The sequence below is a fragment of the Ranitomeya variabilis genome, chromosome 3, assembly GCF_051348905.1.
Source record: "Ranitomeya variabilis isolate aRanVar5 chromosome 3, aRanVar5.hap1, whole genome shotgun sequence".
NCBI lineage: Eukaryota > Metazoa > Chordata > Amphibia > Anura > Dendrobatidae > Ranitomeya > Ranitomeya variabilis.
This window is the reverse complement of record NC_135234.1, coordinates 657,193,222-657,219,394: the sequence shown is the minus strand read 5'-3', so window position 1 is coordinate 657,219,394 and position 26,173 is coordinate 657,193,222. Positions and strand designations below refer to the sequence as shown.

Sequence of the window (26,173 nt, the reverse complement as noted above, 5' to 3'; positions counted from 1 at the left end):
TTAGAAATGTACATAGTATAGCTGCATAACCGGTATAATCACCGGACAGATCATGCAATACATTAGCCCACAAAAGATGAAGGACTATGCTTACAATTAGATATTTATATTAAGGGCAATGCAATGCTGCAATTAGTTACCATGTACAAATGAGCATACCTAAGCTGCACGACCGGTGCGCGCACAGGACAGCCGGGCCGAACCCCAACGCGCGTTTCGGAGCTACCGCAACGCTCCTTCCTCAGGGGGTGAAAGAATCAGGGCTGAATGTGTCTTATATGCCAGCGTGTACAGGTGAACTAGCCGCACCTGAACATCCGCGGCACAGACCGCCCCCAACATGGCCGCCGGCAACAGGGAACACATGGGGCCCCATGTGACCAAGCGCCGGACGGCAAGTGGAAGCGTCCATGCCGCAGGGCAACAGGCGCATGCGCACAAGTCACGGCACACCAAGATGCCATATTAGAAAAGGGAAACAATGAGGGCACAACAAATATGTAAAGCAAATAGCAATAACGTGAAATATACCAATGGGGACAACATATGAGGTACTGCAAATGTGAAACAGAACAGAACTATAACTACAAAACCATACAATATACAATAAACAATGTACAATATACAATAACAAACAAATAATAAGAAATAACACATAAGTAAATAGCAGTGCAAAATAATAACCCATATATGCGAATACACAGGATGAAACTACAATAATCTACACCAACAGACATACACCATATATATAACAGACAGCATATATGTTTCCATGTTCTATTTACAAACAAAATGATCAAAAATGAAAACAATATAAAAAATAAGGAGAAAATTAGGAATAATAAATAAATAAAAAAATAAAAAATGAAATGTAAATACAAATAGATACAAATATCACACAATGTATACTATAGTGCCCCAAAGATAATGACAAGAAATGACAAAAAAACCGACAGAAAACCCCCAAACAATGTCAAACTAGAATAACAACAGCCAAAATACAATGTTGACACGTAGCTGCTAGAACAGACTTGATAGATGGATCCATAGATGTTCATAGATGTTCCAATGTTCACGATTATTTCAGTACTAGACAGAACAGATGTAACAATAAGCGCATAAAAAAGACACACACGCTAAAAGGCAAAGAATATATATAAAATGTGTTAAAATCAAAAGTCCGGGACATGGCCTAGGAAGCCACATGATGCACAGCAGAAAGATGAATCACAAAAATGGGGCAAAGGAGATATTCTCGTTCAGACCATCCGGATGGATGGTCCGTAGAGTCCACATCCACCTGGTTTCTAGTTGGGCTAGGCGTTTAGAGAGAGCACCCCCCCTAATGTTGATGTTAAGGAGATCAATGCCTCTAACAGATTCGGGCAGCAATAAGGAAAGCTTGGCCAATTCTGCAGGCTGATCTAATTTTAAAGAAGTTTCTCCCAGCCTGTCCGTCATTGACATTTCGAAGGGCTAAAAATTTAAGAGATCAGCTTACTCGCAGCCACTATGTTGGGCAACCGGCGACTACATTCCTCAGCAGTGCTGTTCCGCGGAGTGGATGTTCACCCTGTGGTAAGTGTGTTGCCTGCCCCAATATCGAGCGGTGCTCCACTTTCTCTAGCTCGGATGGCACTAAGATCTATTCCATCAAAAAATATATATCATGTACCTCCAGGTACGTGATATATTATGCCAGGTGCCCATGTGACCTGATATACATTGGCCTAACTACTAGACAGCTCAAAGTTAGAGTGAGGGAGCACGTTCTCGGTATATTGGCGGCGGCTGAATGCGATGATATTACTACTCTCAAAACACTGCCTAGACACTTCAGGGAGTTCCACTCTTGCGATGCAGCACTGCTGAGGGTTAGAGGCATTGATCTCCTTAACATCAACATTAGGGGGGGTGCTCTCTCTAAACGCCTAGCCCAACTAGAAACCAGGTGGATGTGGACTCTACGGACCATCCATCCGGATGGTCTGAACGAGAATATCTCCTTTGCCCCATTTTTGTGATTCATCTTTCTGCTGTGCATCATGTGGCTTCCTAGGCCATGTCCCGGACTTTTGATTTTAACACATTTTATATATATTCTTTGCCTTTTAGCGTGTGTGTCTTTTTTATGCGCTTATTGTTACATCTGTTCTGTCTAGTACTGAAATAATCGTGAACATTGGAACATCTATGAACATCTATGGATCCATCTATCAAGTCTGTTCTAGCAGCTACGTGTCAACATTGTATTTTGGCTGTTGTTATTCTAGTTTGACATTGTTTGGGGGTTTTCTGTCGGTTTTTTTGTCATTTCTTGTCATTATCTTTGGGGCACTATAGTATACATTGTGTGATATTTGTATCTATTTGTATTTACATTTCATTTTTTATTTTTTTATTTATTTATTATTCCTAATTTTCTCCTTATTTTTTATATTGTTTTCATTTTTGATCATTTTGTTTGTAAATAGAACATGGAAACATATATGCTGTCTGTTATATATATGGTGTATGTCTGTTGGTGTAGATTATTGTAGTTTCATCCTGTGTATTCGCATATATGGGTTATTATTTTGCACTGCTATTTACTTATGTGTTATTTCTTATTATTTGTTTGTTATTGTATATTGTACATTGTTTATTGTATATTGTATGGTTTTGTAGTTATAGTTCTGTTCTGTTTCACATTTGCAGTACCTCATATGTTGTCCCCATTGGTATATTTCACGTTATTGCTATTTGCTTTACATATTTGTTGTGCCCTCATTGTTTCCCTTTTCTAATATGGCATCTTGGTGTGCCGTGACTTGTGCGCATGCGCCTGTTGCCCTGCGGCATGGACGCTTCCACTTGCCGTCCGGCGCTTGGTCACATGGGGCCCCATGTGTTCCCTGTTGCCGGCGGCCATGTTGGGGGCGGTCTGTGCCGCGGATGTTCAGGTGCGGCTAGTTCACCTGTACACGCTGGCATATAAGACACATTCAGCCCTGATTCTTTCACCCCCTGAGGAAGGAGCGTTGCGGTAGCTCCGAAACGCGCGTTGGGGTTCGGCCCGGCTGTCCTGTGCGCGCACCGGTCGTGCAGCTTAGGTATGCTCATTTGTACATGGTAACTAATTGCAGCATTGCATTGCCCTTAATATAAATATCTAATTGTAAGCATAGTCCTTCATCTTTTGTGGGCTAATGTATTGCATGATCTGTCCAGTGATTATACCGGTTATGCAGCTATACTATGTACATTTCTAATATGACAATTGTTTGTAGTAGTGCACCATGTATGATACCCATATCTATTGGTAATCATGGTCATGTTATCTAAATTGGCGTGCGCTACACATGATTAGGTATTTTGCTGTACCTTTGCTGTTGACCTGGTTCGTGTGTGGACAGCTGGTCCTGTGATTGTGGCCCGGCCGTGGCCTGGGTGTCATCTCTCCTATGCTTTTTTACCTGTTCATGGTTGGTATTTTAATGTTGTTCTAATAAAATTATATATATATAGGATCATTATGGCTGTTGTTCTTGTGTTTTTTTGCTGCCTTGTATGGAGCATCTTTGGGATGTGCAGCCGACAAATCTGCGGCAACTGTGTGATGCCATCATGTCAATATGGACCAAAATCTCTGAGGAATGCTTCCAGCACCTTGTTGAATCTATGCCACGAAGAATTGAGGCAGTTCTGAAGGCAAAAGGGGGTCCAACCCGTTACTAGCATGGTGTACCTAATAAAGTGGCCGGTGAGTGTATGTGTGTATGTAAATCTATTAATATATACATACATACATACACTATGCATATATAATTATATATATGTAAGGATAGAAAATGAAAGTGGCGCTGGTTTTAGGTGCAGGGTATGCAATACCTGCAGCGAAATAAGTACAGTCACCACAAAAAAACTGTCGAAAACAAATAAAGAACGCCAAATGTATAGATATTTCGCGCTGGTATACCCTATAATCATAAACTCAGATGAGTGTATAGTCAATTAGCTCAATAGTACACTGTATTAAAATCGTAGGCCTCCAGTGTGAAAGAACAGTTAAGATGCTACAGCCCGCAGCTTAATCACACAACCTGGATAAAGAGTCAATACCTTAAGAGTAGAGCTGCATCATTTGTCCATTACTGTGGTACATCGGAGTTCCTGAGTGATGTAGATGAAATCTTTGCCAGAGTATCTGTATCGGAGAGCTGCCCCGGCCGGTGGCAGCTACTCCGTGCACCGAATTTCAGCCAGGGGCGGGAACACTTCGTCTGGGGCCGGCAGCGCCGCACAGTGCGAGTAATGTGAGCGGCGCGTCTAGGACCTGTGTGACGCAGTGAAACAGGTGACAACCCCACGTGACTGCAACGTTCGGTACGGATCGCGGTAAGGACCAACACAGCCTACGCGTTTCGAAAACAACTGTTTTCTTCCTCAGGGCTGGTCCTTGTCCGACTTAGGGGTCCTTATATAGCATCCGCGATCCTCACTATTAGTAAAAACCAAACAGTTCCACTCGGCAATTGAGTCCTCTGGGAATTAGCGTATCTAGTAAAAAAATCCATTTGCTCTCAGTCCTAGACATGGATTTTATATAGTCGCCACCTCTCCAGTGCAGATGTACAATTTCAATACCGGAGATCTCCATTGTTTGAACCCTTCCACCATGTACTTCTATAAAGTGCTTGGAAAGTGGGTGGCCTGTAAACTTCTTGTTTATGTTGCGCATGTGTTCGTTAATTCTAATTTTCAAAGATCTTTTTGTACGCCCCACGTACAACTTTTTGCATGGGCATTTGATCATATAAATTACTCCTGTTGTTGAACACGTGATAAAGTCTCTTATTTTGAAGTTCAACTCCCCTTTCTCTATACTGGTGATCTTATGTGTGTTAGTATGTTTACACACATTGCACCTGCGACATGGAAAGAAGCCTTTTAGTGAATTCTGAAAATAGGAATGATTGGTAAGAAGTGGTCTGTTCTGAATAGTGGGGGCGACCATATTTCCCAAATTCTGGGCCTTCTTGTATACAAATCTGGGCCGGGTCGGTATTTGATCCCCAATCACCTTGTCATCCTTCAATAGATGCCAATATTTATTTACTATTTTGCGTAGTAAATGTGAGTTGGTATTATATTGGGTGATTATGGGGATGCATTCATTATTTGCTTTCTGCTTTCCACTGGGATTAATCAAATCCTGACATGGTTATGTCAGGGTGTTATCTCTAGATATTCCCAGAGCATCCTGCCTGTACCCTTTTTGTAAAAATTTTTTTGTCATTATTTCAGCTTCCCTATTGAAGTCCTCATTTCTTGAACAATTCCGATGGATTCTCATGAATTGACTTTTAGGAATGTTCAGTAACCAGACTGGGAGGTGGCAGCTATCCAGAGGGATGAAACTATTGGTGTCTGTAGGTTTATAAAAAGTCCTCGTCTGAATGGCACTGTTTTCAATAAAAATTTGTAAATCTAAAAAATTGATGACATTCGTACTGATGTTAGGTGTGAATTTTAAAAAGAACTCGTTTTTATTTAAATCATTTAAAAAATTATTAAGGGTGTTAGGTCCATCTGACCATATAAAAACGATGTCATCAATGAAATGTTGCCAGAGGACCAGGCCCGCCCTCAGCCCCCCTCTGGGTAGATGGTAGTTTCTTCCCACCCACATAGAGGTTGGCGTAACTGGGCGCGAACCTGGTCCCCATAGCAGTACCCCACTGCTGGGAGTAGTAGTCCTTATTGTATATAAAATAATTGTGAGTTAAAATAAATTGCATAGAATCATATAAAAACTCAATTTGCTCGTTAGGAAGAGTTGAGAGTTTCTTTAAAAAATATTTGGCAGCGTTACACCCTTTAGTGTGATCTATTACTGTATATAATGAGGTGATATCCAGCGTGCCAAGTATAAAATGGTCCTGCCATTGAATGTTCTGTAAAAGCCTTAAAATGTGTGCGCTGTCTTTAAGGTAAGCTGGTAACAGCGGTACAATTTTCTGCAGGTGGCAGTCCACATATTTTGATAAATTTGCAGTAAGGCATTGGATACCCGATATAATCGGTCTTCCTGGTGGGTTGTCTTGGTTTTTGTGTACTTTTGGTAAGTAATAAAAAACGGCTAGTCTCGGTGTAGGGTTATTGATGAAATTATATTCATGTTTATTGAGAAGACCCTTGGTGAATCCTTTATAGATTAAATCTCTCATATCTCTCATATATTCCTCAGTAGGATCCTTATTAAGTTTTCTGTAAGTTACTGAATCATTAAGGAGGCGCAATGCTTCTTTGTGGTAAGCTTCCTGATCTAAAATAACAATCCCTCCACCTTTATCAGCCGGGCGTATTACTATTGCTTTATTCTGCTGTAGTGATTGAATAGCCTTTTTCTCCTTCATAGTTACCGTATATACTCGAGTATAAGCCGACCCGAGTATAAGCCGACCCCCCTAATTTTGCCACAAAAAACTGGGAAAACTTATTGACTCGAGTATAAGCCTAGGGTGGAAAATGCAGCAGGTACCAGTGAATTTCAAAATTAAAAATAGATACTCCATACCGTTCATTATGGCCCCATAGATGCTCCACATAAAGCTGTGCCACATATAATGCTCTGCACTGTTCATTATGGCCCCATAGATGCTCCAGATAAAGCTGTGCCATATATACAATGCTCTGCACCATTGCCCCATAGATACTCCACATAAAGCTGTGCCATATATACAATGCTCTGCACGGTTGCCCCATAGCTGTGCCATATATATAATGCTCTGCACCATTGCCCCATAGCTGTGCCATATATATAATGCTCTGCACCGTTGCCCCATAGCTGTGCCATATAGTGCTCTGCACCATTGCCCCATAGCTGTGCCATATAGTGCTCTGCACCATTGCCCCATAGCTGTGCCATATAGTGCTCTGCACCGTCCATTATTGCCCCATAGCTGTGCCATATAGTGCTCTGCACCATTGCCCCATAGCTGTGCCATATAGTGCTCTGCACCATTGCCCCATAGCTGTGCCATATAGTGCTCTGCACCATTGTCCCATAGCTGTGCCATATAGTGCTCTGCACCGTCCATTATTGCCCCATAGCTGTGCCATATAGTGCTCTGCACCGTCCATTATTGCCCCATAGCTGTGCCATATAGTGCTCTGCACCATTGCCCCATAGCTGTGCCATATAGTGCTCTGCACCATTGCCCCATAGCTGTGCCATATAGTGCTCTGCACCATTGCCCCATAGCTGTGCCATATAGTGCTCTGCACCGTTGCCCCATAGCTGTGCCATATAGTGCTCTGCACCGTTGCCCCATAGCTGTGCCATATAGTGCTCTGCACCGTTGCCCCATAGCTGTGCCATATAATGCTCTGCACCGTTGCCCCATAGCTGTGCCATATAGTGCTCTGCACCATTGCCCCATAGCTGTGCCATACAGTGCTCTGCACCATTGCCCCATAGCTGTGCCATATAGTGCTCTGCACCATTGCCCCATAGCTGTGCCATATAGTGCTCTGCACCGTCCATTATTGCCCCATAGCTGTTGCTGCTGCTGCAATAATAAAAAAAAAAAAACATACTCACCTGTCTTGCTTGCAGCTCCTCGGCGCCATCTTCCCGGCGTCTCTCCGCACTGACTGATCAGGCAGAGGGCGGCGCGCACACTATATGCGTCATCGCGCCCTCTGCCTGAACAGTCAGAGTGGAGAGACGCCGGGAAGATGGCGCGACGCCCAGCGTGTGGAACGAGGACAGGTGAATATGTCATACTTACCTGCTCCCGGCGTCCCGCTCCTTCCCCCTGCCTGTCTTCGGTGCCGCAGCCTCTTTCTCTATCAGCGGTCACCGGCACCGCTTCATTAGAGAAATGAATAGGCGGCTCCGCCCCTATGGGAGGTGGAGCCGCCTATTCATTTCTCTAATGAGCGGTCCCACGTGACCGCTCAGGGGAAGAGGCTGCGGCACCCGGAGACCGTGGGACGGGCAGGGGGAGCTCCAGGATCGCCGGGACTAGGTAAGTATATGACAGTGCTCACCCGCCGACCCCACCACCGATCAAATCATGACTCGAGTATAAGCCGAGAGGGGCACTTTCAGCCCAAAAATTTGGGCTGAAAATCTCGGCTTATACTCAAGTATATACGGTAGGTTAAATTTATATTTTTGGCATTTCTTATCGTTAAGTTTCCGAATTTCATCAGCTACATTTTTTTGAAAAGTTTCCATCTTCTCAGAATATTCATTAATCGGATGGAACGTAGATTTTCCTCTCAGATCAGTATGCACATAGGGATTAGTTTGTGTTACTTCACCATTCTCACAGATAGGATTTTTTAGAAAATGTTTTTTAATGGCGAGTTTCCTCATAAATAGTTTGATGCCAATAAAGGCATCAAACTTATTAAATTGACTAGATGGAGCATATTTTCAGAATTCACTAAAAGGCTTCTTTCCATGTCGCAGGTGCAATGTGTGTAAACATACTAACACACATAAGATCACCAGTATAGAGAAAGGGGAGTTGAACTTCAAAATAAGAGACTTTATCACGTGTTCAACAACAGGAGTAATTTATATGATCAAATGCCCATGCAAAAAGTTGTACGTGGGGCGTACAAAAAGATCTTTGAAAATTAGAATTAACGAACACATGCGCAACATAAAAAAGAAGTTTACAGGCCACCCACTTTCCAAGCACTTTATAGAAGTACAGTACATGGTGGAAGGGTTCAAACAATGGAGATCTCCGGTATTGAAATTGTACATCCGCACTGGAGAGGTGGCGACTATATAAAATCCATGTCTAGGACTGAGAGCAAATGGATTTTTTTACTAGATACGCTAATTCCCAGAGGACTCAATTGTGGAGTGGAACTGTTTGGTTTTTACTAATAGTGAGGATCGCGGATGCTATATAAGGACCCCTAAGTCGGACAAGGACCAGCCCTGAGGAAGAAAACAGTTGTTTTCGAAACGCGTAGGCTGTGTTGGTCCTTACCGCGATCCGTACCGAACGTTGCAGTCACGTGGGGCGGTCACCTGTTTCACTGCGTCACACAGGTCCTAGATGCGCCGCTCACATTACTCGCACTGTGCGGCGCTGCCGGCCCCAGACGAAGTGTTCCCGCCCCTGGCTGAAACTCGGTGCACGGAGTAGCTGCCACCGGCCGGGGCAGCTCTCCGATACAGATACTCTGGCAAAGATTTCATCTACATCACTCAGGAACTCCGATGTACCACAGTAATGGACAAATGATGCAGCTCTACTCTTAAGGTATTGACTCTTTATCCAGGTTGTGTGATTAAGCTGCGGGCTGTAGCATCTTAACTGTTCTTTCACACTGGAGGCCTACGATTTTAATACAGTGTACTATTGAGCTAATTGACTATACACTCATCTGAGTTTATGATTATAGGGTATACCAGCGCGAAATAATTATATATATGTGTATGTATACTGCACACCCTTTGAAAAATAAGATTTAAATATCTCACTGATCACAGGAGCAATTTCCAAAATTTTGATAAGGCTGTGTTTCATAGAACAATTTTTAACCAATAACATGAAATTAAAGGTAATCTGTCACCCCCAAAATCAATGGTGAGCTAAGCCCACCAGCATCAGGAGCTTATCTACAGCATTCTGTAATGCTGTAGATAAGCCTCCGATGTATCCTAAAAGATGAGAAAAAGAGGTTAGATTATACTCACCTGGGTGGGCGGTCCGATCCGATGAGTGTTGCGGTCCGGGGCCTCCCATCTTCATAGGATGACGTCCTCTTCTGGTCTTCATGCTGCAGCTCCGGCGCAGGAGTACCGTACTTTGTCTGCCCTGTTGAGGGCAGAGCAAAGTACTGCAGTGCGCAGGCACTGGGCCTCTCTGACCTTTCCTGGCACCTGCGCACTGCAGTACTTTGCTCTGCCCTCAACAGGGCAGACAAAGTACGCCTGCGCCGGAGCTGCAGCGTGAAGACAAGAAGAGGACGTCATCTGATGAAGATAGGAGGCGCCAGACCGGACCGTGACACCCATCGGACCGGACCGCAGCAGGACCGCCCCTGGGTGAGTATAATATAAACTGTTTTTCTCATCTTTTAGGATACATCAGGGGCTTATCTACAGCATTCCAGAATGCTGTAGATAAGCCCCTGATGCTGGTGGGCTTACCTCACCTTCGATTTTGGTGGTGACAGGTTCCCTTTAAGGTTAATAATATAACTGTCATGGCTCAGTTTGGGGATTCAATCTGGTGACATGTTGCTTCATAGTCGGTTCTTCTCTCTGTTGAGCTATTGCTTTCTTCCATGGTTCAAATGCTGATTTTTTTCTATTGTCTTCATTCTCCCTTGTTGGTGTGGTCCTCTCCAGGTGGTTTACATTTTCCCATTTTGGTTTGCCCTATCATGTTCTGGGTGGGGCCTTATATATATTATCCCTTCACTGCACTTACTTGTTGGCTATACTTCCAAGGTGGATTTGTGCTAAAGAGGATCTGCCCTTTAGCTAAGGGATTTACCCTACTAGGCTAACACTGTTACTGCTTATATTCATGCTTTGTCTGTTTGTCTTCCTTCCCAGCACCTTTTCCCAATGTTAGGTTTCTGGGAGGTTATTCTACAGCTCTGGCAAAAGTTATGAGACCACTGCAAGCAAAATGTTCAGTTTGTCTGATTTTTCTCTTTATAGGTATATTTTGAGTAAAATGTAAATTGTTCTTTTAGCCAATAAACTCCTGACAACATGTCTCCGAATTTCCAAGCAATAATTTTTGTATTTTTTTTCTGACAAATAAAAATGGTCCGAATAAAAACAAAACAGTGCTTTCAGACCTCAAATAATGCAAAGAAAACAAGTTCATAATCATTTAGAAACAACAATACTAATGTTTTAACTCTGTAAGGGTACTGTCACACAGTGCAATTTTCGTCGCTACGATGGCACGATCCGTGACGTCGCAGCATCGTATGATTATCGCTCCAGCGTCGTAGACTGCGGTCACACTTTGCAATCACGGCGCTGGAGCGATGCCGAAGTCCCCGGGTAACCAGGGTAAACATCGGGTAACTAAGCGCAGGGCCGCGCTTAGTAACCCGATGTTTACCCTGGTTACCAGCGTAAACGTTAAAAAAACAAACAGTACATACTCACATTCCGGTGACTGTCCCCCGGCGTTGTGCTTCTCTCCACTGTGTAAGCACAGCGGCCGGAAAGCACAGCGGTGACGTCAGACGTCACCGCTGTGCCCGCTTTCCGGCCGGCAGGCGCTCACAGTGCAGAGAAGCTGAGACGCCGGAGGACAGACACCGGAATGTGAGTATGTACTGTTTGTTTTTTTAACGTTTACGCTGGTAACCAGGGTAAACATCGGGTTACTAAGCGCGGCCCTGCGCTTAGTTACCCGATGCTTACCCTGGTTACAAGCGAACACATCGCTGGATCGCTGTCACACACAACGATCCAGCGATGTCAGCGGGTGATCAAGCGACGAAAGAAAGTTCCAAACGATCTGCTACGACGTACGATTCTCAGCGTGATGTCTGATCGCAGTAGCGTGTCAGACACTGCGATATCGTAACGATATCGCTAGAACGTCACGAATCGTACCGTCGTAGCGATCAAAATTGCACTGTGTGACAGTACCCTTAGAGTTCAGAAATCAATATTTTGTGGAATAACCATGATTTTTAATCACAGCTTTCATGCGTCTTGGCATGCTTTCCACCAATCTTTCACACTGCTTCTGGGGCAAAAATTTAGGCAGTTGTTCGTTTGATGGCTTGTGACTATCCATCATCCTCTTGATTACATTCCAAAGGTTTTCAATGGGGTTCAGGTTTGGAGATCGGGCTCCCCATGACAGAGTTTTGATGTGGTGGTCTCTTAATTTTTGCCAGAGCTGTAGTTTCATTTATTTTTTGGTTCTCCTTTCCATTCCCTTTCTCTCTTTTTATGAAAGTGCTTTACCCTGGGTCTTCGTGTCCACCTGCACACCTTCCCCTCCCCAGTGTCATGTTGGAAAACAGCACGTCTACCAAGGGCATGGAGTGATGGAGAATATTCTCTTTCAGAGCAGTACATCTGTGAATTCATGAAATGAATCTCCAAGACAGCAGGAGCACCCATGCTGCTCCACATAAGGACACTGCCATGTTTCTCTATAGGCACCATGCATTTAGAAAAAAAAAAAATTATGAAAATATTAAGCAGACTTTACTGTGCATTGCCCTGATTAACTAATACTTACATCTTCCCTGCAGGGGCGCCATGCATCGCAGGATGAGCTAGCAGCCTCTGCTTTCTTGGCTGTTCAGCTTGATCAAGATTTTAATGGTGAACCTGTGCAAGTGCGAGTTTGCATGGGAAAGGAACCTCGACACTTTATGGCCATATTTAAAGGAAAGCTTGTCCTATTTGAGGTAAGACTTCCATTGTTTTCTGATTTGGGACCAGGCAAATCTTTCTACTTCTAGGATCTTTATTTTACGCTAAGGAGGAACTTGAAGGTGCTCTTACCTTTCCTGGAGCTGTATGTTTTATAATATACTTGCAATAGGTTATCTTCATACACAAGTTTATGTTCCCTTTTTCTGAAAAACTAATTTAAAAAATACTGTGACCTTTCTTCTGCAATAAGGTCATTTACTGATTTTCCATACAACCACATGAAATGTAATGAGAAAAATGCAAAAAGAAAAGTCTCATCAGCACCTACAGTAGAATCGAACCTTTGGAAACCTGTTCATGCAATGTTTTTACTTGTTCTATTGGAATATGCACATTGTAGATTCATACTGAAGGCGCAAATCCACCAAGGAGCAATATGGAAAGTAAAGAAACACATGTGAAACAAAGCTAGAATATGTGTTAAACCTTAGATTCCTCATATTGCCCCCTTTTACGCTGATAACAGCTTTGCACATCCTTGGCATTCTCTCAAGCAGCTTCATCTGGTGGTCACCTGAAGTGGTTTTCCAAGAGTCTTCAAGTAGTTCCTAGAGTTGCTGAGCACTTGAAGTCTTTTGCCTTCACTCTGCAGTCCAGCTCATCCCAAACCATCTCAGTTGGGTTGATTTTAGTTAATTGTGGAGGCCATGTGTCACAAAACAGCTGCCAGTGACCTGGGACCAGGGGCTCCTTTCCTGGCCCTAACACTAGGGGGCGCCCTAGCTCGCCCTGTTCCCCGTGATACTTCAGATGGCAAAGGGTGTGCACGATGGGGATTATCAAGCGTACAAAACAAACAGTTGCTTATAATTCCTCCAGCACTCCTTCTCATACCAACTTCTCTCCGTCTTTTTGTCATGCAGCAAGAGCTAACTCTGACAAGGACTAGGTAATAGAGCCCAGATTTTATAGGGAAAAGGAGTGGCTAACAGAGCACAGGGATTAACAACATGGCCGATTAATACCTGTTCTGCTGGAAGAAATAAACACATTTAATAAACCGGAGAAGTGCTTCTTCTCAGCGGCGGAGTAGGAGCAACCAGACGCTGTGGTCTTCTGGCTCTGCTCCACTGTGGTAACCCCGTGACACCATGTCACCTGATGCAGGACTCCATCCCTCCCCTCTCTCTTCTCTTTGGTCACACGTCCCTTACATAGCCCATAGCTTGGAGGTGTGTTTTGAGTCATGGTACTGTTGCAAGGCAAATGATTGGCCCACTAAAAGCAAACCAGATGGGATAGCATGTGGTTGCATAATGCTGTGGTAGCCATGCTGGGTAAATGCACCTTTAGTTTGGAATAAATCACTAATAGTGTCACCAATAATTTCACCCACACCATAAAAACTCTCCATCCATGCTTCACGTCAGCACCACACAAGTAATAATAATAATAATCTTTATTTATATAGCGCCAACATATTCTGCCGCGCTTTACAGTTTAACAGTTTCAAACACAACAGTCATAAGTAACAATGCTAACAATACAATAATTAAAGCAAAATAAGAGGACCCTGCTCGTGAGAGCTTACAATCTACAGTGAGGTGGGGGAGATACAAAGTACAGGTGTGTATTTACAATGATGTATTTACAATGATGGTCCCGCCATCTTCAGGGGGTGGGGGATAAAGTCATAAAATGACTTTGATTAGGGAACGTGATAGGCTGCTCTGAGCAAATGTGTTTTGAGGGAGCGCCTAAAACTATGCAAATTGTGAATGGTCCTAATATCTTGGGGTAGAGCATTCCAGAGGATTGGCGCAGCACGGGAGAAGTCTTGGAAAGTAGAAACCATTCGCTCCCCTTTTCTGTGCCTTATCAGACTATAGTATAAATTGCCACTGATCTAATATTTAGTCCTCTTTTTGCTTGACCCAAATAAGTCTCTTCTTGTGTGCAGTCATCAGTACTGGCTTTATTGCAGCAATTTGAGCATAAAGACCGCTTGTTACAGTCTTTTCTGGATAGTTGATGTTAAGATGTGTCTGCTACTTGACGTCTGTGCATATTTTATGTGGTCTTTTTTCTGCGGTGCTGCCAGTTTGTAAATCTTATGACCTTATCCTCTGCAGCAGAGGCAATTCTTGGTATTCCTTTCCTGAAGCAGTCCTCATGAGAACTAGTTTTATGATAGCAATTGATGTTTTCATGACTTCACTTGAGGATACCTTTAACCCCTTTCTGACGTTGGACGGGATAGTACATCCGATATCAGAAGCCCCGGTTTGAGGTGGGCTCCGGCGGTGAGCCCACCTCAAAGCTGCGACATGTCAGCTGTTTTCAACTAGTTAACTAGTTGTTTTTAACTAGTTAAATGCCGCTGTCAAACTCTGACAGCGGCATTTAACAAGCGATTTCGGTCATCGGTCTGGAAATACGTGCACTGCTGACCCCGTCACGTGATCGAGGGTCAGCAGTGCATCGGCATGACAACTAGAGGTCTCCTTCAGACCTCTATGGTTGTTGATGCCAGATTGCTATGAGAGCCGACCACAGGGAAGATATATATCTTGGTACCGTGTTAGCCAGTGGATAGAAAAATATTTAGAATTGAGAGTCCTCAGAAGTTGATACCTTTTAATGGCTAACTGAAAAGATGGTAACAAATTGCATGCTTTTGAGAATACTCCGGTCTCTTCTATGCCTGATGAAAATAAGCCCTCACATGGCCATAGTGACGGAAAAATAAAAAAGTTATGGCTCTGGGAAGGAGGGGAGCGAAAAACGATAACGTAAAACTGAAAAAAAGTCATGACGGGGTTAAGGTTCTAACAATTTTCCAAATTGACTGACCTTAATGTTTTAAAGTAACGATTGAATGTCGTTTCACTTTTGAGTGGTTTTTGCCATATTCCATTTAGAACAGTTGTCGAGTAGGGCTCAGAACTGTATGGACATGAGCACGAACACTGCCTCTGCAAAAGAAACCTGATGGTCACAAACACTTTTTGAAGGCTGCTGATTCCACAAATGAATTTTTAGTGAGGCATACCTGTTTATTGGAAGCCATTTGACTACCTGATGAAGCTGTTGCAGAGAGTGTTAAGGTGGTATTAAACTGTCATAAGAATTAAAGGGGGGATTGTGAGGAGTCTAAGGTGTAACACATTATTCTGGTTTGTTTTACACTTGTTTCTTCACTACTTGTTTTCATATGTTCCTTCATGGTTTTGCTGCCTTCAGACTGAACCTACAATATGCACGTTCCAATAAGAAGAAAGAAAACAATTGCATGAACAGTTGTGTCCTAACTCTTAACCAGTACTATATTTTTTTATCTAACGCGAGAAAAAAAGCAATGAAAAAGTCACCTAAGAAACACAGAATGTGATCTGCATTTTATCAGCCTTACTGTCGTCTGCTGCTTGGTTGTGCAGGGTGGTACATCTCGGAAGGGCAATGAGGAGCCTGAGCCGCCAGTCAGACTGTTCCAGATTCATGGGACAGAACCTTCCAATACCAAAGCTGTGGAAGTTCCTGCATACGCTTCTTCCCTCAACTCCAATGATGTGTTTCTCCTGAAGACACAGGCAGACTATTTCTTGTGGTATGGCAAGGTGAGTGAACCAGGACTACCCCAATCCTATATTTATATCAGTATATTCAGATATTACCATTCATTTTACTTTATGTAACAGGGATCAAGCGGAGATGAACGAGAAATGGCCAAGCAGTTGGCAGTCATTTTAGTTGATGGCAATGAAGAGACCTTAGCGGAAGGACAGGAGACAGTGCAGTTTTGGGAGATTCTAGGTGGAAAAGCACCATATGCTAATGACAAGAGGTATTACGTTATTTTAAAGCAATGCTAAGAAACAGTTCTGTGCTTGGTACAAAACCATTTAGCCTTTTTTTTCTCAACTAACCTTTTCACTTATGAGTATAAAGGGCCAAATATAAAAGGAACTTACTGTACATGACACATCAATGCTACTTAAAATGGTGCTTAGGGTCTAAATGTTCTCTACCTACATGTATTACATAACAGGGAAAAAGCACAAAAGTCAACTCATGCTCTTTTCTTTTGTGTTACCAATCAGATTTTACTATAAATAATTGTAGACTGAGGATCTCTTTATAACTAATCAAAAGTTGATGATCCTTTCATTAAATATTTCCACTTTTTAAGAACTATTGCAAAACTAAAATGCCAGTTGCCATTATGTGCATGATTTAGTGCAATATTTGACATTGCTGGTCCTGATCAATGTATAATAATGCACGCTCAGTCCATCAATGTGACATCTCAAACTTAGAGCAAATGTTGTCATGCGTGGCTGTGATATAATCGGATACATGCTGACCGATCCACAGGCAGCATCAGACGCTGGCTGTAAGATTTCACCCATATTTTTCTAACTCTGAAACACTGCGCCATTTCAGAGAAAAAACGTTTAATGGGCGGAGGATAGACTTGTCGGACAGGCGGGTCCCCTTGCGGTTCCTCCCCTCCCGCAGCCCTGGAGTGACAAGTCTCTCCCTGCACACGTGTATAGGCAGAGAGCTATCACTCCTGGGCGTTGGGCGGGGAGAAGCTGCCGGGAACCTGCCTATGTGACTACTCTCCTGCTCGGCTCGGTCCACGGCAGCTAATAAACTATGTTGTGCTCTGAAATGCTGCAGCGTTTCAGAGATAAACATATATGGATGAAATCGTGGAGCCAATGATCTGATACACGCTGCCTGTTGATCGGGTGTCATACACTGTACCTGATTCAGTTCACGACTTCCCTTTTACTAAACACTTTTTGAAACTGTTTATTGAGAAGCAAACAGTATCGAAAACACTTAACAAAATCTGGTGTCAGACACACGCACCAAATCCGTAGCTAAAATTAAGTCAGAATTCAGGCACATTTACTTCAGTAAATCTCCCTCTGTATTTTTAATTAGTGTTTCAGGAAGATCCATGTGCAATTATCACGAGAAAACAATGAAATAGTCCGGCTGCACAACAGATTCTGAAACGTATTTGAGAATGCTAATAAAGCTCTGGGACATATTCATCAATGTTCTCTGACATTTAGACACTGCAAACTAAAGCGGCCTTTACACTGAAAGATAGCTGTGAACAAGCATTCTTAAAACCGCTCGCTTTCCGATAATCTTCCAGTGTAAACAGGCTGCCGATCACACAAAAGAGCAAAAGATTATATTTCTTGGGAGCGCATTGTATATGGTGCCAGTCACGAAAGGCAGTTTTGCCACAAATTGCGCTACGATTCTGGCACATTTAGCTTAAACTGGATCTGTCACCGTGTTTTTCTATCCCATTTCAGAGCAACATAATGTAGGGCCAGAGACTCTGATTCCAGTGCTGTATCACTTACTGAGCTGCTTGCTGTAGTTTTGGTACGATTTCAGTTTTATCAGCAGTAGACTATAACTAGAGGACTAGTAAACCTGATGCCAGTTAGTCCTCCATATTCATGAGCTCTGTATAACCACGACCCCAACACGGTTGCCAGATTTCTGCCTATGCAAAGTGTACACATAAAGCAGCCAAGCAATGTTGTGGGCGGGGTTATACAGAGCTCAGCATTCAGAGAAGTGATAGATCTGCAGCAGACAAAACAAGAGATTTTATGAAAACTGCAGCAAGTAACCCAGTAAGTGATACATGACTGGAATTGGGCTCTCTGCCCCTACATCATGCTGCTCTCAGAAGGGGTAGCAAAAACCTGGTGACAGATTCCCTTTAATCATCACCATTACGTTCAATAATAATCAATTATATTCAAATTCTAACTGTGAAAATGTGTAAATAAATCCCTATATCAATACTGCCCTTGGCTTGTCATGTAATTTTGTCCGATGTTCATTTTAGGCTTCAGCAAGTCGTAGCAGATGTCCATCCCCGGCTATTTGAGTGCTCCAACAAGACTGGGCGCTTTGTGGTTACCGAAGTCACGGACTTCAACCAAGATGACCTTGATCCATCTGATGTCATGCTCTTGGACACATGGGATCAGGTCAGATGGAAACAAATATAGAAATACATCACAAGGCAATCATTATAGGAAACAGTAGGGATAATGAACAAAACAAGCAACAGGATTCTTCTTTATGAACCAGAGCGGAGATGAAATGCAGAAGAAAGCCTCCTGCCCTAGAGACCTACCCATCTACGCATTACATGAATGGCCATTCATTTTGTTGGCAGCCATGTAATGCTACATTTTCCCTGCAGTGGATATTGGGGATACCACTATAGGTACCAGGCTGCTGAATCCCTGATGGCAGGATAAGACCGGAGAGGAAGAGCTATTGGCATTTGGCAGCTTCACACATTCATAAAGTGAAATGCTGTTAAAAGTAGTAAAAAATTGAAAAGGATTTCCTCTACTTTGATATTGAAGATCTATCCTCAGCAGACAGATAGGTGAGCATCCGACACCCAGTATCCACAGACGTCCAGCGGTGGCCAAATACAGTGTATAGAGCAGAAAGCACAGCTCCATTCACTGTGTAGTGCTCACTGCCAGGTACTGTGGCTCAGCATCTACTGAATAAAATATGATAACGAGGAGGAAAAACCGAACAAAAAGGTCATAAAAAATAGTAGAACAAAGGTCGAAAATATAAAATGTAATTTTTATTGAGACAAAAAATAAAAATGGGCAAGTGATGGAACTTACAACACACAAAAAAACAAAAAAAAACACCTGCAACCACAGGTGAGACCACAAACATGAAAAGTGACAATTACATGAGATATGTGAGACGGGAAGCTACAAGGCAAAAAGCCAATTATACACTCACTGGCCACTTTATTAGGTACACCTGTCCAACTTCTTGTTAACACTTAATTTCTAATCAGCCAATCACATGGCGGCAACTCAGTGCATTTAGGCATGTAGACATGGTCAAGACAATCTCCTGCAGTTCAAACCGAGCATCAGTATGGGGAAGAAAGGTGATTTGAGTGCCTTTGAACGTGGCATGGTTGTTGGTGCCAGAAGGGCTGGTCTGAGTATTTCAGAAACTGCTGATCTACTGGGATTTTCACGCACAACCATCTCTAGGGTTTACAGAGAATGGTCCGAAAAAGAAAAAAAATCCAGTGAGCGGCAGTTCTGTGGGCGGAAATGCCTTGTTGATGCCAGAGGTCAGAGGAGAATGGACAGACTGGTTCGAGCTGATAGAAAGGCAACAGTGACTCAAATCGCCACCCGTTACAACCAAGGTAGGCCTAAGAGCATCTCTGAACGCACAGTGCGTCGAACTTTGAGGCAGATGGGCTACAGCAGCAGAAGACCACACCGGGTACCACTCCTTTCAGCTAAGAACAGGAAACTGAGGCTACAATTTGTACAAGTTCATCGATATTGGACAGTAGAAGATTGGAAAAACGTTGCTTGGTCTGATGAGTCTCGATTTCTGCTGCGACATTCGGATGGTAGGGTCAGAATTTGGCGTAAACAACATGAAAGCATGGATCCATCCTGCCTTGTATGGAGCATCTTTGGGATGTGCAGCCGACAAATCTGCGGCAACTGTGTGATGCCATCATGTCAATATGGACCAAAATCTCTGAGGAATGCTTCCAGCACCTTGTTGAATCTATGCCACGAAGAATTGAGGCAGTTCTGAAGGCAAAAGGGGGTCCAACCAGTTACTAGCATGGTGTACCTAATAAAGTGGCCGGTGAGTGTATATCACACAAATCTTTGTGCAGACAGTCACACTTGGGTCCATCATAGAAATAAGTCCAAGTGCTTATACAGCTCTGGCAAAAATTAAGAGTCCATCAAAACCCTGTCATGGGCAGCCCAATCTCCAGACCTGAACCCCATTGAAAACCTCTGGAATGTAATCAAGAGGATGATGGATAGTCACAAGTCATCAAACAAAGAGCAGCTGCTTACATTTCTGCCCCAGAAGCAGTGTGAAAGACTGGTGGAAAGCATGCCAAGACGCATGAAAGCTGTGATTAAATATCATGGTTATTCCACAAAATATTGATTTCTGAACTCTTCCTGAGTTAAAACATTAGTATTGTTGTTTCTAAATTATTATGAACCTGTTTTCTTTGCATTATTTGAGGTCTGAAAGCACTTGATTTTTTTTTTGTAATTTTGACCATTTATACTTTTCAGAAAATAAAAATACAAAATTTATTGCTTGGAAATTCGGAGACATGTCAGAAGTTAATAGAATACATGAACAATTTACATTTTACTCAAAAATATATCTATAAAGAGAAAAATCAGACAAACTGAACATTTTGCAGTGGTCTCTTCATTTTTTGCCAGAGCTGTATAGTACAATCATGAAAACAAGATCAATGGAAAAAAGGAGGAAGCCACTGAATAAAAATGTGCCTGTGCACACAAGTAATTAAATAGTAATTAGACAAACAGTACTGAGATACAGATAGTATATGGCCAAGAAGTAGTTAAAAATAAAAACTTGTATGAGTATAAATGCACTATGGGTGTAATATGCACAGTGCGAAAGAACAAAAAAGCAGGTTATCCGAGTATAGACAACCTGTTCCAGACTGTGTGGGATAAAAGAGGTATATACGGTGACAGGCACAATAATAAATAGCTAGTGTAAGATGGCTTAATAGAGGGGTTACCTGGGCGGTCTGGTGAGTGGATGCAGGAACCCGCCCCGACGTGTGTTTCAGAATGAATCCTTCGTCAGGGGGAATAGAATATGAGCTGACCTGCAGTACCCTGAAGAAGCCACTAAACCACTATGGAGAAGTGATGTTGCGCTCCATAAACTGTTTATATTTGGCTATTGCCGGAGGTAATAAAGCTGATTATTAGGGGTGCCGGGTATGGGACCCTTACCGATGGGTCATCAGTATGAAAGTAATCGAAATTCCCTTTAGCAAAGTAATACAAGTTTTAGTATACTTAGTGTTGTGTTTCTGTAATAAACTTGATTCATCATTTCTTTAATTAACCAAAGAAACTATAGTTATGTTAGTCACTAATTTTTATTTCCTTTCCTCATCAAGATATTCCTGTGGATTGGAGTGGAGGCCAATGATGTAGAAAAAAAGGAAGCCGTGGCAACTGCTATAGATTACCTAAAGACTCATCCCAGTGCCCGAGATCCAGATACTCCAATACTCGTCATCAAACAAGGATATGAGCCACCAAACTTCACCGGATGGTTCTTGGCTTGGGATCCACAGAAATGGAGTGTGAGATATCATACAATTCTAAGCTCCTGCTTCATGAGTCATTTTATAACAGAACACACAATTTACCCTAGTCTTTTTTGACACATATTGAAAGTTTATTGGCTTTTTGGGTGGTTGTAATAAATGTAATGAATTTAATATTTTTTGTTTGAACGTATACTATGGTTTTTACCTATAAAAATGCAGAGGAAAAAATACACAAAAAAGCAATAAAACCTCATGACTCTCTTCCCAAAAATACATAAATTACCTACTAACATTTTTTGCTTACAAAAAAAGATTGAAATACAGTATGCTGTACAGATTTGTAATTGTTTTTACCTTTTGTCTTTACCTTTTTACATTACTTTTGACTATATACACTCTCCTCAACATTGAAATTGCAAATCAAAGTGGCAGGTGTCCTTAAGATGTGCAAATAATCACATTTTTAAGCACCTCGCTCCACTCTGTGGCATGTTGAAGTGGCCTAAAAGACAGGCTGAAAGCAAATTTTTTAGCCACATGAAGACTCAATAATCTGATCAAGTCTTCTGGGATGATTATGTGATGCCTCCGGTATGTCAACAAGCCAGTTATCACTACTTGTCTGAAACGAAGAGGGACAAAATCCTTGAATTTGGACACCTTGGTTTATCACTCTGCCAGATCACTATGTGCATAAGCCGAGCTGTCAGCACTGTTCAACTTTACGATTCCCAGTGGTTGGGAGAAAAATGACAGCAAGAGGGGAACAGAAGTGAAGTTCTAAGCGGACAGATCCTCCGATTAGAATGATAGGTAGTGATCCCTTCAGTGCTGCAAAAGAAATTGTCAAAAATCAAGCATCTACACAACCCATCAGAAGGTGTTTGCACAACAATGAGATAGAAGCCAGACGTCCAGCTACAGATGTTTCATTACCTCACGCCACCCCTCTCAAAGGCTATTATGGTACAGATCAATGGAGATCTATCCTCTTCAGGGATGAATCCTGCTTTCGTCTTGGATGCAGTGATAGCTGGAAATTGGTCTGATGACAAAGTGGGCAACACCATGAAGAGGCGTTCAACAAGGATTGTCACTCTGGTCCTACTCCCAGGATTATAACTGGACCCCTCTAGTTTTCATTTCACCAACACTAATATCTCGGTGTTACCTTTGGTCATAGAACCGGTGGTACAGCCATTTCTCCAAACATCACAAGAGCCTTTTCTTTTTTCAACATGACATTTTCAGGCTGCATGTTGCTTGTGCTACTGTGGGCAGCCAGCATGGCTTAATCGAGCTACCAAGGTCTACAGCGTCTCCGGCATGTCTCCCATCAGGCACATCTGGACGTCCTTCATCGGCAATTGCAAAAGGGAGGTGCCAACAGCGGATCTTGATGATTTGTCCAAGTGCAGACAACCATTAATATAACCTGATTCATAGCAGTCGAGGCAAATGTATTTCTGCATGTGGCACTCATACTCATAGATACTGAATACATCAAGATGTTTTGAAAATTTGGTTTCCATTTTTCATCATTTGCGTATCACTAACATGTCTATCCATCCTGTGAATTTCATAATTCCACGACTTTTCCTTTTTGGTGTTTCAATTTCAATATTGAGGAGTGTATGTTCGGTTCTTTGATTATTTTCATGTGGTCTTGTTGCACATCAGCTGCACCCAGTCTTTCTTGTTAATTATAACAGTGCCCGTCCATTTTTTTATTTCTAAATGCTATAGCAAAAAACACGGTGCCCGGTTCTAGGGAATATTTCTCAAAACATCTGCTTCGTAGACAGTGCAAATTTAGACTTCAGAGGTAATAGAAAAAATGTAATGGCAATTAGATTGTAGATAGTAGACCACTTCTAGAGATTTGCTGTAATCTCTTTGTCATCATCGTCAACTCTAGGAATAACGTAACATTAGAAAAACTCATTTATTTCCATCTCTAATCCCTTTCTAGAATGGAAAGTCCTATGAGGAGATGAAGAAGGAACTCGGTGACTCCACAGCCATCCAGAGGATTACTCGGGTATCTTTTTTTCTTGCATAACTTTAGAAAATATTTTAAAGTATTACATTTCTGAACAATCGAGTGGCTTTCCCTCATGATTGTACAGTGTATCCAGTATTTCCATCATGAACCTTGGTTGCTTTTATAGCAACTAAACTATAAAACATAAGTCTCGCATTTCTTAGTCTGACACTGCAGTTCATTGCACCTTCTCTTGCAGGATGTCAATGGAATGGCCGTATCTCCCAGTACACCAAGCCCAAGCAATACCTTCCAATGCTTCCCATTTGAGGACCTAAAAGGAAAGCAGAAGCATGAACTACCAGAGGGAGTAGATCCCACCAGGAAAGAGGTGAGAAGGCTCGGTGAAGGGGTGAGACCACAATTAAGTGGACACTATGGTTACTAACCATAGTACAAAATTATTTATTGACAGATTGACTACTTCTGCCTAATAAACTATTCAGAAATACTGAGATCTTTATCACTTTTGCTGTTGGTATAATTATATTTAATGTAATGATTTAAATACTTTTTTTTCAACCCCATGATTTTTAATAGTTTAACATACGGTAATAAAAAGAGTAATACTTAACCAGTCCCCTCTTCTTCCTGTACCCCATCAGTCTATGGTCTACGAGCTCCAGCAATGTCACTGGCTGTGTGGTGACCTGAGTAGTTCTATCCACCCTGTCACTGCTACAGTCAATGATTGGCTTCAGTGGTAGCGTGTTGACAAGATATGTAATTGCTACTGCCTGGTAAACTGACACTGGAGAGTCGATAGTATTACTTAGAATCTGGGCCAGAATTGTTAAAAAGGCCAAGTAGGCATGTTTATATTGGCAAGACTCCATGTTTCACAGTACGTATACAGACGGCAATGCCCGACCTTAGGTCAGACTAAAAGAAACCTCAAGCACACTGTCAAATAAAGGCATGTGTGTTCACATGCAGCTGTTCCCTTCTCCCGATAGGAAAAAATATAAGGAAGTAGTGCACTCCAGTATTGGTAGGTGCACTGATAGGGTCCCAAGCCTTGAAAAAATAGAAAAAATGGAATCCGATACTCAGTTAATTGCAATTTTTTTAACGTTTCGGTGTCACTGACCTTCATCGGATATACACATCTAAGTTTCCAAGTGCGGGAACCCTAGGCGTAGATAAGCGGTAGGAAGCTAATTGCGACATCCGTTGCCAGGAGTATTATGCTTACCAGCTTATTACTCCTGGTGGCGTCTTACTGCTTATCTCCTCCTGGGTTCCTGCACATGCATACTTAGATGTCTATATCTGATGAAGGTCAGTGATACCGAAACGTAAAAAAAAAATCTGTTTATACATAATTCTTGGAGTGAATCAATCGCAATTAATTGAGTAACTGATTCCATTTTTGTACATGTTTTCAAGGTTTGGGACCCTATCCGGGCACCTACCAATACTGGAGTGCAGTACTTCCTTTATTTTTTCCTATCGGGAGAAGGGAACATCTTGATGTGAACACACAAAGCAAAATGGAGCCATTTTACGACAGTGTGCTTGAGGCTTCTTTTTAGCCTGTGACATAAGATGCCCCCCACCCTACCCTTGATTATTCCCCATACAGGCGTTTTCTCACCAGTGTACCCAGCTTCACTTATTATAGATCCCTATAACAGCTCATTCCTGCTTCTATTACAGACTTATCTCTCCGATCGGGATTTTATCTCCGTTTTTGGGATGACCAGAGGAGAATTTTCTGCATTACCTTCATGGAAACAACTGAATATAAAAAAGAAGCTTGGACTGTTCTAAACTTCCCTCCATCCTGCACAACCATGATGTCCCGGGAATTACCAAAGACCATCTGTATGTTTTAGAGCACAACACATACAGGGGAACACTCTACTGCCAGAATAACACAATACACAAGATCGTATCATGCAACTGCACTCGCTTCTCTACCGCCGTGCTAGAGATGACACGAGAATTAAAATATAGCATAATGTACGAGTCCTGAGATGCTATTGATTGTGCATAGACGGAGCAATCCTCTCCTATTCCTGGGAGCTTTTCTTGCGTGTCAAACTTCAGTAACGGCATTCCCTCCTGCCTTATTATATACATATACATGGGTTCAGGTAGTCTTGGTGGTATTTCCATGTGGTTATTTTTAAGGTGCCATGATCAGTAAAGCATATTTACCATTGATTTCAGTTGATGCAAAATAATTATGTTCGCTTTTTTTGTTACCTTTATAGCAATATTTGGAATAAAATTTTGAATGTATGCAAGAAAATCTAGTATAGTGGTTTTTCAAAAAACATTTCATTCATTGAAAATATAATTTAAAAAAATGTTTGAAGGCCATGTGCACACTGTACTTTATTTTTGGAGTTGACTCTGTAAATAAATAAATATGAATGAATCTCCACTAAATAATGTAAAAAGCTGAGGTGCCCAGCTCAATAGTTTACAACTGACCACCGGTGTGGTTGGTAACAGCTGATCAATTGGGTAGTGGATGTCAGAGGCCTACTGATCTGTGACATTAATGACCCAGCCTGAGTTTAGCATAATCTGCAAATACTGAAAT

General features: G+C 42.2%; 1 protein-coding gene across 5 annotated transcripts in view; it reads left to right on the top strand.

Annotated features, from left to right (window-relative positions):
- AVIL (advillin) overlaps window positions 1–25,869 on the top strand; it is a 118,515-nt gene extending 92,646 nt beyond the window's left edge. For all 5 annotated transcript variants that reach the window (XM_077297797.1, XM_077297800.1, XM_077297796.1 and 2 more), the window contains 8 exons: window positions 12,259–12,417; window positions 15,823–16,002; window positions 16,084–16,229; window positions 18,273–18,417; window positions 21,420–21,608; window positions 23,548–23,616; window positions 23,819–23,950; window positions 25,279–25,869. In XM_077297797.1, coding sequence (XP_077153912.1) covers window positions 12,259–12,417; window positions 15,823–16,002; window positions 16,084–16,229; window positions 18,273–18,417; window positions 21,420–21,608; window positions 23,548–23,616; window positions 23,819–23,950; window positions 25,279–25,392 — 1,134 coding nt within the window. In that variant the 3' untranslated portion in view covers window positions 25,393–25,869. The remainder of the gene's footprint in view (window positions 1–12,258; window positions 12,418–15,822; window positions 16,003–16,083; window positions 16,230–18,272; window positions 18,418–21,419; window positions 21,609–23,547; window positions 23,617–23,818; window positions 23,951–25,278) is intronic.
- The last annotated feature ends 304 nt before the right edge of the window (window positions 25,870–26,173 follow it).